This window comes from Loxodonta africana, chromosome 8 (assembly GCF_030014295.1).
Source record: "Loxodonta africana isolate mLoxAfr1 chromosome 8, mLoxAfr1.hap2, whole genome shotgun sequence".
Classification (NCBI taxonomy): domain Eukaryota; kingdom Metazoa; phylum Chordata; class Mammalia; order Proboscidea; family Elephantidae; genus Loxodonta; species Loxodonta africana.
Window position 1 is genome coordinate 92,913,040 of NC_087349.1, and position 17,221 is coordinate 92,930,260.

The 17,221-nt window shown below is 39.0% G+C and overlaps 1 protein-coding gene across 8 annotated transcripts in view; it reads right to left on the reverse strand.

Annotated features, from left to right (window-relative positions):
- PDE1C (phosphodiesterase 1C) overlaps positions 1–17,221 on the reverse strand; it is a 604,116-nt gene that overhangs the window by 109,474 nt on the left and 477,421 nt on the right. For all 8 annotated transcript variants that reach the window (XR_010322749.1, XM_064290126.1, XM_064290125.1 and 5 more), the window contains 3 exons: positions 16,700–16,840; positions 4,889–4,989; positions 2,035–2,163 (listed from right to left, as the gene is read on the reverse strand). Coding sequence is in view for 7 of the 8 variants with exons in the window: in XM_064290126.1 (XP_064146196.1) it covers positions 2,035–2,163; positions 4,889–4,989; positions 16,700–16,840 (371 nt within the window). In the remaining variant the exon portion in view is untranslated. The remainder of the gene's footprint in view (positions 1–2,034; positions 2,164–4,888; positions 4,990–16,699; positions 16,841–17,221) is intronic.

Consider the following 17,221-nt stretch of genomic DNA (forward strand, 5'->3'; position numbering starts at 1 on the left):
ATTATATCTTTATAAACATTTAAACTGGATAAAATGTTTCTTTTTTCATGAAGATGTTCACTGATTAACTGAAATGCTCTGCATTTTCCAGATACTGGCTGAATCCATAATTTTCCAATAAAAATCCAAGCCAAATGCCCCCTGTGTTTTAACAAACTATAGCTGCATGGAAACTCCTAGCCACCTCTTACTAGAAACCAGTTTCTCAGATACGTTGTTTGATAAGGCTTATTTCTCTGAATCCTCGCATAATGGCTAGCACATATACAATAAACAGCGTGTCACTTATCTAAAATGTAAGCATTGTTTGAGTTATATGGATTCAGAGCTTCGTAAGGATTTAAATGATTTTGCCTATAAGTTTTGAAACATCTTGACCTATATATAAACCTACAATGATTTGCAGGCTTGCTAAATGCTTAGCATTTTAAAGGGATTGTCTCATTTATTATAATCCTAACACATTAAATAGTAGATCTTATTGTCTATTTTCTAGAAAAAAAAAAAGTTTTAAAGAGATTGAGTAATGTAACCAGTGTTATACAGATAGTAAGTAAATGAGTCCATATTCAAACCCAGGTGTCCCTGAATACAAAGCCACACAATGTGATTTAGGAAGCAGAATGAAGTACTAAGTATTGGTTTTGATTTGTTTTGTTTTTAAACATCAGAATAATTTCCTTAGCATATTTAGACAGATTTTTAAGAAGTCCAAATATATGATAAAAAACAAATATTATGTGGTAAAATTCAGATTTCAGAAGCTAAGATAAAATTAACACAAGTTTTCTACGGCACCATACAGCAAATGGTCCACCTACACTCGGACACCATCAGAAGTTGGTTTTCAAGTAGCTCAATTGGCATAACATAGCTAACAGAGAAAATATTCTACATTCTACTTTGGTGAGTAGCATTTGGGGTCTTAAAAGCTTGTGTGTGGCCATCTAAGATACTGCACTGGTCTCATCCCATCTAGAGCAAAGGAGAATGAAGAAAACCAAAGACAAAGAGGAAAGATTAGTCCAAAGGACTAATAGACTGCAACTACCACAGCCTCCAGCAGACTGAGTCCAGCATAATTAAATGGTGCCCTGCTACCACCACTGACTTCCCTGACAGGGATCACAATAGAGGGTCCCAGACAGAGCTAGAGAAAATTGTAGAACAAAATTCTCACTCACAAAAAGAAAAAAAAAGGCCAGGCTTACTGTTCTGACAGAGACTGGAGAAACCCCAAAAATATGGCCCCTGGACACCCTTAGAGCTCAGTAATGAAGTCCCTCCTGAGGTTTACCCTTCAGCCAAAGATTAGACAGGCCCATAAAACAAAATGCGACAAAATGGGCACTCCATCCCAGAAGCAAGGATGAGAAGGCAGGAGGAGACAGGAAAGCTGGTAATGGGGAACTGAAGGTCAAGAAGCGGAGTGTGTTGACACGTCGTGGGGTTGGCAACCAATGCCACAAAACAATAAGGAAAAAAAGGAACATGTGGGTTTTCATATATTCTTTCTTGAGAATTTTTAGCCCAATACTGGATTATTTGACCTAAACTGTTTTCATTTCCTGGTCCATTAGTAGAAAAGCAATGAGAAGATGGCCAAAAAAGTTTTTGGTACCTAATCATAACATTCTATAGCTTCTCTTTACATATATTTGAATATTTGTGGTAAGAAAAAGTATATAGAGAAAAAAGGAGCCCTGGTGGCACAGCAGTTAAAATGCTTGGCTGCTAACCAAAAGGTCAGTGGTTCAAACCCACCAACTGTTCCATGGGAGAAAGTTGTGGCAGTCTGCTTCTGTAAAGATTACAGCCTTGGAAACCCTATGGAGCAGTTCTACCCTGGCCTATAGGGTCGCTATGAGTTAATATCAACTCGACTGCAATGGGTTTGGTTTTGGGTTTTGGTTTACAGAAGAAAAATTGCATTAAAAATTTTAAGCAGAGTATTATTTCTTCAAAAGCAGCATCTTTTATCTACCCTTCTTAGTTTCTTCCCTGGCCTCCAGATCTCTCTCATCTCATCCTTACCTCCAGTCATCCTTTGAGAGGTTGATCAAAATATTCATTTCCTCATCTTCTTGTAGAAGACGATAGACTGCACTTAAATGGTGATTTTCCAGTACAGACCTATCGTTGTACAGAATGGCTGAATCAGATCTGCATGGAGAGCCAAGAAAAATTGTTTAGGATGCTAAACAACCAGGCTTTTTCGGGTAACTTTCCCCAGGCTCGCACGCACCACCTCTCTTTCCTGTGTATGGAAATTATCTTTGCCCCATGCTGTTTATATCAACCAAAAAGTTAAAACTAAAACTAACATTTCTTGACACAATGATCAATACATATATGTAGCATATTTTAATGTCAATATGTTAATGTGAAATACGTGACGTATTTCAGAATTCTCTGAAAGCTGTTTTATAACCAGATCTCATTTACCTGTACCAGTTACAAAGGTGATTTTTAAAAAAACGTGGGTAACATCAAACTTCCTTGTATTTTCTGGAACATCTTTAACTTTTGATTTTTATTTTATTCAATCGATTCATTTGTTCATTTATTTTAGCTGTACTTCTATGAACACATACCACCTGGTAGTAGCTTGATCTTAACATTTTGCCATGCAAAAGTCAGATACGAAAACTGACAGTAAAGAATATAAGGATCATGTAAGACAATTGTCAGTCACTTTCTCAAAGACCACTGTGCCACTAAACGTCACTAAGCACAGGGCTGTATAAGATTTTAGTGTCTTTAATTTAATGAAATATTATGAGAGCTTATTTTTTTCTCAACACGGAAACTGTGTTGCAGAGATGTAAAGTGACTCCTTAAAGCCCCACAGTGGGCACGTGGCAGGGCTGGGGTGAAGCTACGTCTGCCAGTTGGGCCACTGCTCCCCAAGATGACCTCCATCTGTCACTGGCCAAACTTTGGAATTTGTGTAGCATATCTTTAAAGTGTTAGGTTTAACACTCTGTCACTCAAAGAACAAAAAGGACATGATCACAAACTTAGTTTTCTGAACAAGGATCACATGAGCAAGATGCTTAGGATAAAATCTTATTAAAGAAGGCCATGTTTAAATTTCATTCCAAAGCAAGCTTAACCAAACCCCCTGGAATTATTCTACTTCTGCGGATATAATGGAGTCCCTGGGTGATGTAAAAAGGTAACACACTCAGTTGCTAACCGAGAGGTTGGAGGTTAAGGTCCACCCAAAAGCAACTTGGGAGAAAGGCCTGGTGATCTACTTCTAAAAAATCAACCACTGAAAACCCTGTGGAGCATGGCTCTGCTCTGACCCACGTGGGGTTGCCATGAGTTGACTCAACAGCAACTGGTCTGGATATAACACAAAAGCTGAAAATCCAGAGGTGAAAAGATCTGCTCTTCCATCTGTTGAGTAGGTCAGGCCCTAACTGATGTGTAGTTTGTGACAATGAGCTATTTTCCACCTCCTGTACTTAAGCTGTTTTTCTCTGGGTTGTGACTGCCTTTGATACTGGTCTCTAGCAAAGATCCATCTACAGCTCTTCCTACTCCTCAGTTCCTTCAGTAGGGCTATCACTGTGGTTCTCCGGCCTCAGAGCAATGATTCCACTCACAGATACACATTAAACAAGTTACTCCATGGAACTCCCTGTATTTACAGACCTTGGAACAGAACCACAAAAGGCTGCTTCCCAGCTGTTGGGACTATTCTATGTGAAGAGGTAAGAGGTGGGAACTGAAGGGAGCCCAGCTTAAGTCCTTTGGCTGGCTTCCATTCCACTGAAATCCTCCTTCTAAACAAGGATCAGATAGATGCCATTGTCTTCTTTCGTATAACCCATAATTAAGTGCTGGGTTCATTAAATACGTGTAGATTGATTTAATGAATTTAAACCTATTTAGGATACGGCTCTGCTTTTGCAAGTGAAATCCACAGTTATTTAGTGTTAAACTCCCACCTCTGCCTGCTACATTCTTTCCCTTTCCCTTACCATTTATCCCCAAACCCTAGCTTCTATTGATGTCAAGGCCCAATTTAATCCTACTGTCAGATTCCCTCCAGTTCCATATCATGGTCTTAGGAGAAGGTATGTTCTAAAGCCGGGAGAGGGTAGGTAAGCCTTCACGCTAATGAAAATCACCCGTGGCTGTTACTGCTCGCCTAGAACTCTATGCTGAGAAGAATATTAAGGCTAAATCCACAGCTTGGCAAGAAAAAGATACAAAATTAGTGATGTCTGTTACAGATCATGAGGTTTAGCGGGGAACGCCTGAACCCATATTTACCATCCCTGACAAAGGTTTGCATTTACTTAGCAGTTCGCTGGGAGGATGCACCAGTTGCCTGTGGTGGAAGTGGCCTGCCTGAGACAACCTAGCTTTCCAAACCCTGTGCCAGGGAGGGAAGTAAGCACTGGACAGAGATGAAGTCAAGGAGAATGAGAAGAGTGTCTCACCAGAACCCTAGAGATCAGAGAGTATAAAAAAGTTAAGAAGGCTTAATTCATGTTAATACCAACGCTCCAGTCATCGCCAATCTTCACTGATTTCATTTACCTATCTGGGCTTTTATGTAAGCTGCCCTGCATTCTCTTAGAAACAGGCTGAGTATGCATAACACATCAACAAACAAACAAACAGTTAGCACTAGAATAGAGGAGGAAAGGACACCCAGTTAGGTTTGAACAAAATATGATTAGAAGCAAATGACTTGAACAGCTAGAAGTGTTGATTGAAGTTGCCCAGACTGATCTCCTGTTTAAAGGCTCATTTGTTTCAAAAAGCTAGAACAGAGCAACCATGCAGAAGAAAGGTGACTAATACCTGACTTCTAAAATTCTATCCCTGCCCCCTCTTGCCTCTTCTCCAAACACGTCAACCTCCTCACCGAGTTTGAATGTGGAAATTGTTGGTGGTTCCGGTATGCTCGTAGTCATGGATGGCAGCTGAGAAGATGATAGCGAAGATCTCCAGCTCCGTCAGCCAGTTCTGAAAGGGAGATTACAGAGCAATCAGACAATCTGTCTCCAGTTTGCTGACAACACACCCACATCCCTGCCTTTCCGCCCCGCAGCTGGGAAGCTATTGCCAAAAAACAAGTTTTCTGACAGGCAAACTTTTTTTTCTTTGAAGAGTCTGGGGGGACACGTTATTTGAAGCAGCACGCCCAGCAAGGTTTAAAGAGCTAACTAGTAGTTCTATCTTTTTCAAGGAAAAAAGATCCTCAGTGGACCCTCTCCATATAAAGTTTCTAGGTAGACAAAGAAGGAAGAAAAAAAAAGAGAGTAAACATTTCAGCACAACAGTAACAATCAAGAGTAACAGAAAACCTAATGTCTGGTTATGGGAGGAACACCCACTAGAAGGTAGGTAGGGACAAATTGAGAAATAATACAGCCTTCTGCCATATGCACGCTGATGCTGGGAGGAGCCTGTCTGCATGCACACCACCAAAACCTGCTACAGGGCAGTAGTCCTCGAAGCGAGTGCCCTGGACCGGCAGCATTAGCAATCACCTGGGAGCTTGTTAGAAAGGCAATGCTAGGGCTCCCAATCCTTACTGAATGAGAAACTCTGGTAGAGGGACCCAGAAATTGGTATTTTAACAAGTCATCTAGGTGATTCTGATGCCCACTACAAAAAAGAGCCTGAGAATCACTGCCATGTTTGAAATTCCCTTAATTGACTTCCATTTAATGAACTCTGTGGATTCACTGATGCTTCCCATCCCTCTGTAAACCATACAGTCAAAACTCCTATCAGTCGTGACTCTAGAATACCCTTTGGGACCCTCTGCTCATTTTTGTTCCTAGTTGAGTTGATGCTTACAAGAGTCAGTGTGGTTTATTCCAATTCCTATATTGACAAGTTGCACCTGTTGTTATAATTCTGTAATTAAATACGACATAAACCAATAAAACAGGAGCACAAAAATGCAGCTTAAGTCCAATGCTTTGGACAGACACTAAAAGAATTTCTACCAAAACATGTGTGGTAACTGTGAAACAGCAGAAAAAATTATAAAAATTTAGAGAGATTCTGCACTCAGCTTGCTTTACTTTAAAGAAATGAAACCTGAAATCTTAGATGGGGTGGGGTTAATGTAAGACAAAATGAGCACCCAAATCAGCAGAATTCAGAGAAGAGGACTGAGATCTGAATTACAGATTAGTGAATAAAATACACTTAAAGGAGTTAAGTTCATACAAAATGGTTAAAATGAACATATGTTTTTATGATTCCTCACTTTAACCATTTTTCAGTCAATTACTAATTTTGATCCTCATCTAAAAACTTCCTGAGAATTAATGTCTTCTTGAAGATGAAGATGACTAAGGAAAAAATAAACCAACCACATACAATCTATGAAAAAAAAGGACTTTTTAGTTAGGGAAAGAATGAGCATAGAAATAACTCAGAAAAAATATACACACTTTTGAAAATGATTTATTGAAGAATCCAGCATGAAGTATAAAGAAACTCTACGGTATCCTCAATAATATGCCTCAAAAAACACAAACTGATGTATGAGGAGCAGAAGAACATACAGAGAAAACAGACTGAGAAGAAAAACCAGCAAAATGAGAGAAAAAGGGTTAAGTAAGATAGAAAAGACTGCAAGAAAACTAAAGTTGCCAAATCTGTACTGCCAAGAGCTTCATCACCAGGGTTCACACTTGCTGAGGACCTCCTATATGGCAGGTCCTATTCCAAGTGCTTTACATATACAAACCTATGTAATACCTGCAACCCCATAAAGGTAGTACTACTGTTACCCCCATTTTACAGATGAGGAAACTGAAGTCTGGAGAGGTTAAGTAACTTACCCAAGGTCACACAGCTAGTTGTGCAACAGTCATACAATATGACTCTAGAGTTCCCATTCATAATCTTTAAGTTATATTCACTTTCATGTGTTCATTAAACCTGGCATAATTATATAGCTATAATTTTATATATTTTTCATGACATTATCCACACACATTTACATACATACCTACATATTTTTAAATTATGGTAATATCTTCCTTCTCTGCCCCAGTACCCTGTCCCCACTCATTTCACCCTGACTCCCTCTACGCCCCATGTATATCTTTCTCCAAGCTCATGCAAAGCTAATTTAACATTTTTTGTTGTGCTCTAGGTGAAAGTTTACAGCTCAAGTTAATTTCTCATTAAAAAATTTATGCACATATTGTTTTGTGACATTGGTTGCAATCGCCACAATGTGACATAACATTTTAAATTAAGATTATGAATGGGATACAGTGAACCATCTAAACAAATCTGAGTCACTGATCACCAGCCCAGCCAGAAGAAAGTGTCTAAACAATTACATCTTTATAGTTTCTGCATTACAAGTATCGGTGAAACTTCCCTCCTTACCCAAATATACTAACAAGTGCCTATCTTAGGTATAACCTACCTCTGATAAATCAAAACAGCAAATGATTAAGCAAACACACAACAAAAAATAAAACCACAATCTTTATCATTTTAATACCCTGGTTTTTTTTTAACAAACCCCACGGATGCTTAGGATGGGATTTGCTGGTTTGAGGATAAGAAAAAGGTCGGGGAGGAGAAGGATGAGAAATAGCTTCACAGACAAAGGGCATTTAAAACATGCCTTGAAGGCTGGACAGAGCAAGAAATTAAGGTGGGCATTTTCCGGAGAATGAACAAAATGAGCGAGTCCCAGTGCCAAAAGCTTGGGGCACAGACAGGAGCGGGAGTCAAGGTTGATCAGGGCCCCATAACATCAGACTAAAAGCCTGGGTGAAGGATGTAAACAAGATTCAATAGGCAACGAAGTTCATCTGCACGAGAGTAATCTATTCAGCACACTCCTTTAAGAAGGGTATCTGGCCAGTAGCTGAGAAGGGAGAAATAGCAGTATTTTTAGACTGGAAAGTCATTATAGAATGTATAGACAATAGAAGGGAGAATCCACATGACCAGCAATTAGCAAGAAGAGGTTACAGTCAAGGAGAACAATGAATTAAAGATTACCCCAACACTCCGAGCCTCTTTGACAGACAGAACTGTGGGAGGTACTAGATGGCATCATTAATGGAAATAGAAGGTGGGAGGAGAATCGGGCTTCATATTTTAATATGGCACAGATATTTTAATATGGCACCAATGTCTTTACCTTTCCCAAGTTAATTGCTCTGAACTCATACAGTTTTGTGTCAATCCAGAGAAGTCAGAAATTTAAGTCCCATGTGAATTTATTACAGAATTATTGAACTGTGATATGGTACAAGTCCCAAGATCCTATCCATGTTTCTCTATCTACAAAAGAGGAGTGTCATGACTAATTCAATGACAAGTATGCTATGGCAACTGGTAAAGGTGGAGTTTGAATTTTGCTGTTGCCTACGAGGGGCAGACGGGGACTGGAGGCTTATAACAGACCAGAGGAAACCTGAGGAAAAGTACATAAGCAACTCCCCATTGTTAGAGAAGACGTTAGCAAGTTATAACTTTGGTATGTGAATGACAGAGTTTCTTTAGTAATCTCCTTCTACACCTATATTAGTTTTCTATTGCTGCTAAAACTAATCACTACAAACTTAGACGCTTAAAGAACAACACCTACTTATTAGCTCACAATTCTGTAGGCATATGTCCAGCACAGTATGGCTGGATTCTGTTCAGGGTCTCACAACGCTGAAATTAAGGTACTGGCAGAGCTGTGCTCCTTTCTGGATACCTGGAAAATATCTGCTTCCAGGATCACTCAGGATGTTGGCAGAATTCATTCCTTCTTTCATTTTCTATGTGGCCCTCTTCATCTTCAAGCCAGCAATGGCCAGTCAAGTCCTTCCAACGCTTCAAATCTCTAATGTCTTCCCCCATATCTCTTTACTTTTAAGGGCTCATAGGATTACATTGGGCCCACCCAGATAATACAGAATAATCTTCCTATTTTAAGGTTTATTCACGGCATTTACGAAGTACCTTTTGCCATGTAATACAGCATTAATGAATATAAATCCAGGGGCAAAGGCTATGGGGACCAAAAACCTGCTGATCAGAGCCCCTATTATAATTACTTAGCACTCTTCAATTAGGATGCCACCTTAATATCCCTAATGTTTCCCTGGGTGGTACAAATAATTAACGTGCCTGGCTGCTAACTGAAAGGTTAGAGGTTAGAGTCCACCCAGAGGCTCCTCGGAAGAAAGGCCCGGCAGTCTACTTCTAAAAGATCACAGGTATTGAAAACCCTGTGGAGCACAGTTCTACCCTGACACTCATGGGGTCACCAAGAGTTGGAGTCAACTCAACGGCAACTTGTTTCGTTTGTTTTTTAAAAATTATTTTCCTTACAAATATGATGCTATACCTGACAAAAAGAATAAGACACAGAGCTTCTTCCTCCTAAAGGGAAAAAAAAAAAAAAAAAACAGACAAAAGAAAAATTAATGGCAACTTGCCTGAAAAAAGCAATGAAAATGGCCAAGGTCTATACCTTTGGAGTTTGGACTCTTTTGACCTAAATCAAAAGCAGACTGGAGTTTGGTCGAATTAATATCTATTCAGTCAACAACTCTTCAATCTAATTCTCTTAAAGGACTTTCTCTTAGAAATAAGCCAAAAAAACAAACAAACAAAAAAAAACGACACACACCTGAAAGGATTCAAGCATACTCTAAGCACTTCAATTAGAGCAATGATGAGTAATGCAAACAGATTACAATGAGTAATACTGTTGATGTTGAAAACTAGACATCCTTTATCAACGGGATGTTTTGATTCCCTGTGTGCCTTACAGTTTATAGAACTGAAATGATTTAAAGCATTCTTCCCCTCTTGTTTTGTAACGAAAGGTTAGAGTAACAATGTGTTCTCCATTCATCAGCATGCTCCCCACTGTGTCTGTAAACTTGCAATGGAAGGAGTTTGTTTTGAACTGCATTTCCAAGGCAGAGTGGGTGGGAAGCACTTTCTAGATTTAAGAATTATTCTGAACATGACGTGAAGTGATAATGAAAATTCAGTGGCAAATGAGCTGATTTAAGCACAGTGTGCAGGCCATCAGGATCACTAGATGCTAAGGTGTAACTTTTACGTCAGTGACAACTGGCACTGGCATAAATGCTTAAGAGTTTGTCTTGAAGGCTGGAGCTATGTACAATTCACATTTGCATCCCCATAGTATGCTGTAAACAGTACACAGTAAACTAAATACATGCTGAGTAGATAAGCTCAGGGTACATGCTTCCATTCATTTTGATCCTCATCACAATACTTGGAAGAAAGTGCTCGTGAGGACGCTGAGGTGTAAAATATAAGGGGCTCTACGTTGCTGGAGGTGTTGTAGTAGCAACTCTAAATATTTAAATGCATAGCTTTAGAGGTCAGACAGACCTGGGACCAAATCCTGGCTCTGATATTTTATGTCTGTTGTTGTTAGCTGCTATTGAGTCACTCCCTGACTCATGGCGACCCCACCCACAAAAGAAGGAAATGTGGCCTGCTCCTACGCCACCCCCATGATCAGTTTTGAATTGCACCTTTGTGATCTATAGGATTTTCACTGGCTGATCTTTCAGCTGTAGATCACCAGGCCTTTCTTCCTAGTCTGCTACGTGTGAAAGCTACGCTGAAATCTGTTCAGCACCATAGCAACACGCAAGTCCCCAGTGATAGACATGTGATGGTTGCACATGAGGTTCATTGGCCAGGAATTAAATCCAGTCTCCTGCATGGAAGGTGAGAATTCTACCACTGAACCACCAACGCCCCCAACTTTATGTTTGGGTGATCTTAAACTCTAAAAACGAGGGCTCATTCTTCTTTAAGAATACTACTAATTTCAGTGGCATACACTGCTGGTGTAAGATCAACTTTCCCCTTTCCTTACTAACAATATCCTGATTTTGTTTGGAATGGCAATGTTTCCAGTCTTCCCTAAATTGTTGTTGTTATTGTTGTTAGGTGCCGTCAAGTCAGTTCTGACTCATAGCGACCCCATGCACAACAGAACGAAACACTGCCCGGTCCTGAGCCATCTTTAGAATCGTTGTTATGCTTGAGCTCATTGTTGCAGCCACTGTGTCAATCCATCTCATTGAGGGTCTTCCTCTTTTCCGCTGACCCTATACTGTGCCAAGCATGATGTCCTTCTCCAGAGACTGATCCCTCCTGACAACATGTCCAAAGTATGGAAGATGCAGTCTCGCCATCCTTGCTTCTAAGGAGCATTCTGGCTGTACTTCTTCCAAGACAGATTTGTTCGCTCTTTGGCAGTCCATGCTATATTCAATATTCTTCACCAACACCACAATTCAAAGGCATCAACTCTTCTTCAGTCTTCCTTATTCATTGTCCAGCTTTCACATGCATATGATGCGATTGAAAATACCATGGCTTGGGTCAGGCACACCTTAGTCTTTAAGGTGACATCTTTGTTCTTCAACACTTTGAAGAGGTCCTTTGCGGCAGATTTGCCCAATGCAATGCGTCTTTTGATTTCTCGACTGCTGCTTCCATGGCTGTTGATTGTGGATCCAAGTAAAATGAAATCCTTGACAACTTCAATCTTTTCTCCGTTTATCATGATGGTGCTCATTGGTCCAGTTGTGAGGATTTTTGTTTTCTTTATATTGAGGTGCAATCCATACTGAAGGCTGTCGTCTTTGATCTTCATCAGTACGTGCTTCAAGTCCTCTTCACTTTCAGAAGCAAGGTTGTGTCATCTGCATAAAGCAGGTTATTAATGAGTCTTCCTCCAATCCTGATGCCCTGTTCTTCTTCATATAGTCCAGCTTCTCGGATTCTTTGCTCAGCATACAGATTGAATAGGTATGGTGATAGGATACAACCCTGACGCACACCTTTCCTGACTTTAAACCAATCAGAATCCCCTTGTTCTGTCCAAACAACCACCACTTGATCTATGTAAAGGTTCCTCATGGGCATAATTAAGTGTTCTGGAATTCCCATTCTTCGCAATGTTATCCATAATTTGTTATGATCCACACAGTCGAATGCAGTGGAATGTGACACAGTTCTGTCTAATGAAATCTATGTAAGTTGCTGGCTTGGACAGAATAGTTCTTTAAAAGTGGGCAGGCTTATTTGTTTTGCACCTTTTTGTGCTTTGTCCTTTCCCTTATATTCCTACCTGAATGTGCAGAGGCACACTAGCCATTTTGGAAGCATAAGGACAAAAGCCACATGCTAAGGAGGCTGGGGAGGAAACTGAGAAGAAGCCCGTGGCTGATGGTATCATGGAGCCCCCACACCATGGCTCTCTGGGCAGACCCCTCAATGCAGAGGACACCCACACCACTGACCCATCTAACTCACTTTTTCATTTACTAATTTACTCCTACAACCAAAGATCACTGGAGTGAGGAGTGATGACTCAAAGCAGACAACTCAACTTCCGCTCAAGGAAAAAAAAATCCTTTGTTGTTTATTATCCACTGAGATCTTGGGATTGTTTGGTCCTGCAGCAAAACCTAGCCCACCCTGATGAATACACTCCAAGTGAAAGAAAACTTACAAGTCGGAAGTATCCTCCTACCAGTATGTGGCAGTATGTTGTTGTTAGGTGCTGTCCAGTTGGTTCCGACTCATGGCGACCCCACGTACAACAGAAGGAGACACTGCTTGGTCCTGTGACATCATCCGAATCGTTATTATGTTTGAGCCCATTTTTGCAGCCACTGTGTCAATCCATCTCATTGAAGGTCTTCCTCTTTTTCGGTAACTGTCTACCAACCATGATGTCCTTCTCCAGGGACTGGTCCCTCCTGTCCTCACATACTTCATGTCCAAAGTATGTGAGCTGAAGTCTTGCCATTCTTGCTTCTAAGAAGCATTCTGACTGTACTTCAAAGACAGATTTGTTTGTTCTTCTGCCAATCCATAGTATATTCACTATTCTTCACCAACACCTTAATTCAAAGGCGTGAACTCTTCTTTGGTCTTCCTTATTCATTTTACAGCTTTTGCATGCATGAGGTGATTGAAAACACCATGACTTGGGTCAGGTGTACCTTAGTCCTCAAAGCGACATCTTTGCTTTTTAACACTTTAAAGAGGTCTTTTGCAGCAGATTTGCCCAATGAAATGTGTTGTTTGATTTCTTGACTGCTGCTTCCATGGGCATTGATTGTGGATCAAAGTAAAATGAAATTCTTGACTAGTTCAATCTTTTCGCTGTTTATCATAATGTTGCTTACTGGTCTAGTTGTGAGGATTTTTGTTTTCTTTATGTTAAGGCGTAATCCATACTGAAGGCTGTAGTCTTCGATCTTCATCAATAAGTGCTTCAAGTCCTCTTCACTTTCAGCAAGCAAGTGAGGTGGTGTCGTCTGCATATTGCAGGTTGTTAATGAGTCTTCCTCCAATACTGATGCTGCATTCTTCTTCATATAGTTCAGCTTCTCAGATTATTTATATTATATATATATATTATATATATATACTCCATTATAAAAATTAAAAGGCTAACACAAATTTTAAAATGTTTTACATATATGACAAAGTGTTTTTAATCCTCATTATTACTGCTTAATAATAATAACTACCATTTACTGAATCTTTATTACATGTCAGGCACCAGGTAAACATTTTTAAAAAGAACCCCTAAAAATCTTTCAGCAAACTATTAAGCTCTCAAGGAGAATATGGATACGAATCATAAACAAAGAGAGAAAATAAAAGTGGCTAAAGCACATGAAGAAAATGTTTAATATTAACAGTATTAATGAAAAAAGTAAACACATGGGAACTCTATGGGAAAATATGTACAAGGAAGTTAATCAGAAATATTATTTATAATAATGAAACAATGCAAACGAACTGTTTAACCAATAAGATGACCCAATAATCAACTATCCAAATTTTTGACCACAATGAATTTATAATGAATTACTAGAGAAAGGATTATACAATTTATTGGGGAAAAAAAATAAGTCTATATATATTATCCTGACTGTGTACACACACACACACAGAGTCAGGATCATATTATATACATAGACTTATTTATCTTGTTTTTGCATCATTTGCATTGTTTCATTACTACAAATAATATTTCTGATTAGCTTCCTTGCACATAAATATTTTCCCATAAAATTTTCATGTGTTTACTTTTTTTATCCATATATATATGTGTGTGTTTGTGTGTGTATATATATATATATATATACACACACATATGTACATACATATGTATATATACATATATGGAGCCCTGGTGGCACAGTGGTTAAGACACTGGCTACTAACCAAAAGGTCGGCAGTTTGAATCCACCAGCTGCTCCTTAGAAACCCTATGGGGCAGTTCTACTCTGTCTGATAGGGTCGCTATGAGTTGGAATCAACAGCAATGGGGTTTGGTTTGGTTTTGGGTAGATAGATAGACAGACACACACACACACATATATATGTATATACACACATATGCACGTATGTATCTATATTTGTATATTTTCTAAAAAAAGCACATGATTTTTATTACTACATCTTCAATAGATATTTTGATATCTAGTAGAGTAAGAACTATTCCTCCACAGTATTCTTTTTCAAAACTCTTTTCTAATGTTGTACAATATTTAATTTACATGAAATTATTCATGCTTCATGTTAAATCCTATTGGTATTTTGATTGGTATTGCTTTGAATTTATAGATGAATCTGAGGAAAACATCCATGTAATACTGAGGCTTCCCATTAATAAGCACGATGCATTTCTTTATTAAACATTATTTCTGTGCCCTTAGATTTAGTTTAATAGATTTCTTCTTATCACTTTCAAAATTTTTATTAGGTAATTTATAGATTTTTACAACTGTTGTGAACATATGTTTTTCTATCACACTTGCTAATTAGCTCTTTCCAGCGTAAAAGACAGCTGTCTTATCTAGATCTAACTGAGGTATTTTATTAGCTTTAATAATTTGTAGTTATTAAATTATTTTCACATACTACTTTTAAATATTTTAGAAATTGTATCGCATTGGCTGAGACCTCTAGTAAAATGTTCAATCACGGTAGTAAATCGGGGAGCCCTGTTTTGCTCCATGTTTCAGTGGAACCACCGTTAAGTATGACATTTGCTGTACGTTTCTGGTAGGAAACTTTTATCCAGTTAAACAGATTCCCTTTGTAGCGTGTGTTTAAAAAAATAGCTTTTTAAGTAATATTTTTAAGAAATCAGCTTTATATCAAGGAAGAAATTAAAAATGTTAAGAGGTTTTGGGAAAATCTAACAAAGTTTTAATAAAAATTCCTAATTGCTGCACTTTCTTTATTAGGCAAGCAGAGTATTTAATTTATTCTTAAGCATCACAGCACTTCTGCAAGGGAGAATATTTTTCACCGTTTTAGAAATGAGGAAATCCTGTCTTAGAGATTTAAGCAATTTTTCATAGGTCACGAAATCTAATAAGTAATTAAGGAGGGATTTATATCCAACTATATCCACCTCCAAAGCACACACGCCTCCCACTGTATTCTATTTTTAATTCGGTGAGATATGAGACCAAGTCTTTCAGCATGTCCCAGCACGGAAGATAAAAAATGTGTACTGGGTTTATGGGCTAATTAATAGCTATACCCAAAGAATGTCTATCTTGATGTCAGTTCTGAAGGAGATTTTAAAGTAAAAAGTTATTCCACTGCCATTGAGTTGATTCTGACTCACAGGACCCCACAGGGTTTCCAAGGCTATAAATCTCTAAGGAAGCTGACTGCCACGTCTTTTTCCCACAGAGTTGGTTGCCGGTGGTTTTGAACCACTGATCATTCAGTTAGCAGTCTAACACTTTGGCCACTGTGCCACCAGGGCTCCTTAAAAAGTCACAGAGGCCTGTTTTTTTGTCACTAACGGCTATACTTAAAAAAACATATATTTAGACAGAAGCAAAGAAGGCAAAGTTGAACAGTTTAGCTAATGGAATAGATTACAGAACAGGGATCCAAAGCACAGCCATGTTGAGCCCAAACAACCAAGATAAATTTCAAATGGTTAGAAGTAAAATTTGACACAAGTTAAAACAAACAAACAAACAAATGCACATAAATGCCATGAAAATAACCATTGCTATTGTGTGCTATGGAATTGATTCCAACTGATAGCGACCCTATAGGACAGAGTAAAGGCGCCCCATGGGGTTTCCAAGGTTATAATCTTTATGGAAGCAGACTGCCGCATCTTTCTTCCACAGAGCAGCTGGTGGATTCGAACTGCTGACCTCTCAGTCAGCAGCCAAGAACTTAACCACTGTGCCAAAGCCTCCTTGAAAAATAACCATAGTCCCTATGGAAAAAACCAAGTGGTTTAAACCAAAAGCAAACCTTGTGTAACATGGTGGTGAAATACACTCAATGCAGTTTCAATATGTGTGAACCTCACTGTTGGTGATCATACTAAGAGGTTAACAGTGCCACTCTCCGTATCTAGAAACATATCTAGCTTTAGTTGAATTGGTTATAACCTAGCGAGGATGCAGGACACTTCCAGTTATTTATTTCTTCAAGTCCAGGCTGGAGAAAATTTCAGGGGCAACAGGGAGCCCCAAGGCTTTCCATGACCAGGATGGATGAGAACAGGAAGTATACAAAACAGTACACCTCCAGTGGGCTCTGCTTCAGTGGAAGAGGGACATCCTCTACTAAAAAAGGTACCATGGCGTCTCGTGTATCATCTAAACATTGTCTCTGTACTTACCGCCACTCCTGTCTTATAGAGGAGGTAATGTACAGTCTGTGTAACGTCGGCAGCATGCATCAGGTTGTGGTAAGGGTTTTTATGCTTGCTGTATCCCACTTCCAGAGCCTCTACAAAGGAGACAAGTGCAGAAATCGGGATCTGAAAAAGAGTAGCAAGGTTAATTCACTAGTGATTTACTAACTTTAAGTGAAAAGGCAAAAGTCTAAGGCACCCTCATTGCCCCCTTCTGGAGGCATAACATAGCCAATGAGGAAATTAAAACTTTCATTAAAAAAAAAAAAAAAAAAACCCATTGCCATGGAGTTGATTCTGACTCATAGTGACCCTACAGGACAGAATAGAACTGCCCCATAGAGTTTCCAAGGAGCACCTCCTGCATTTGAACTGCCAACCTTTTGGTTAGCAACCATAGCTCTTAACTGCTATGCCACCAGGGTTTCCAAACAAAATAAGGGGACCCTGAAAACATTTATTTTATTAGTTTTCTGAACCAATTTCACAGTTTAGGGTAAATTATCA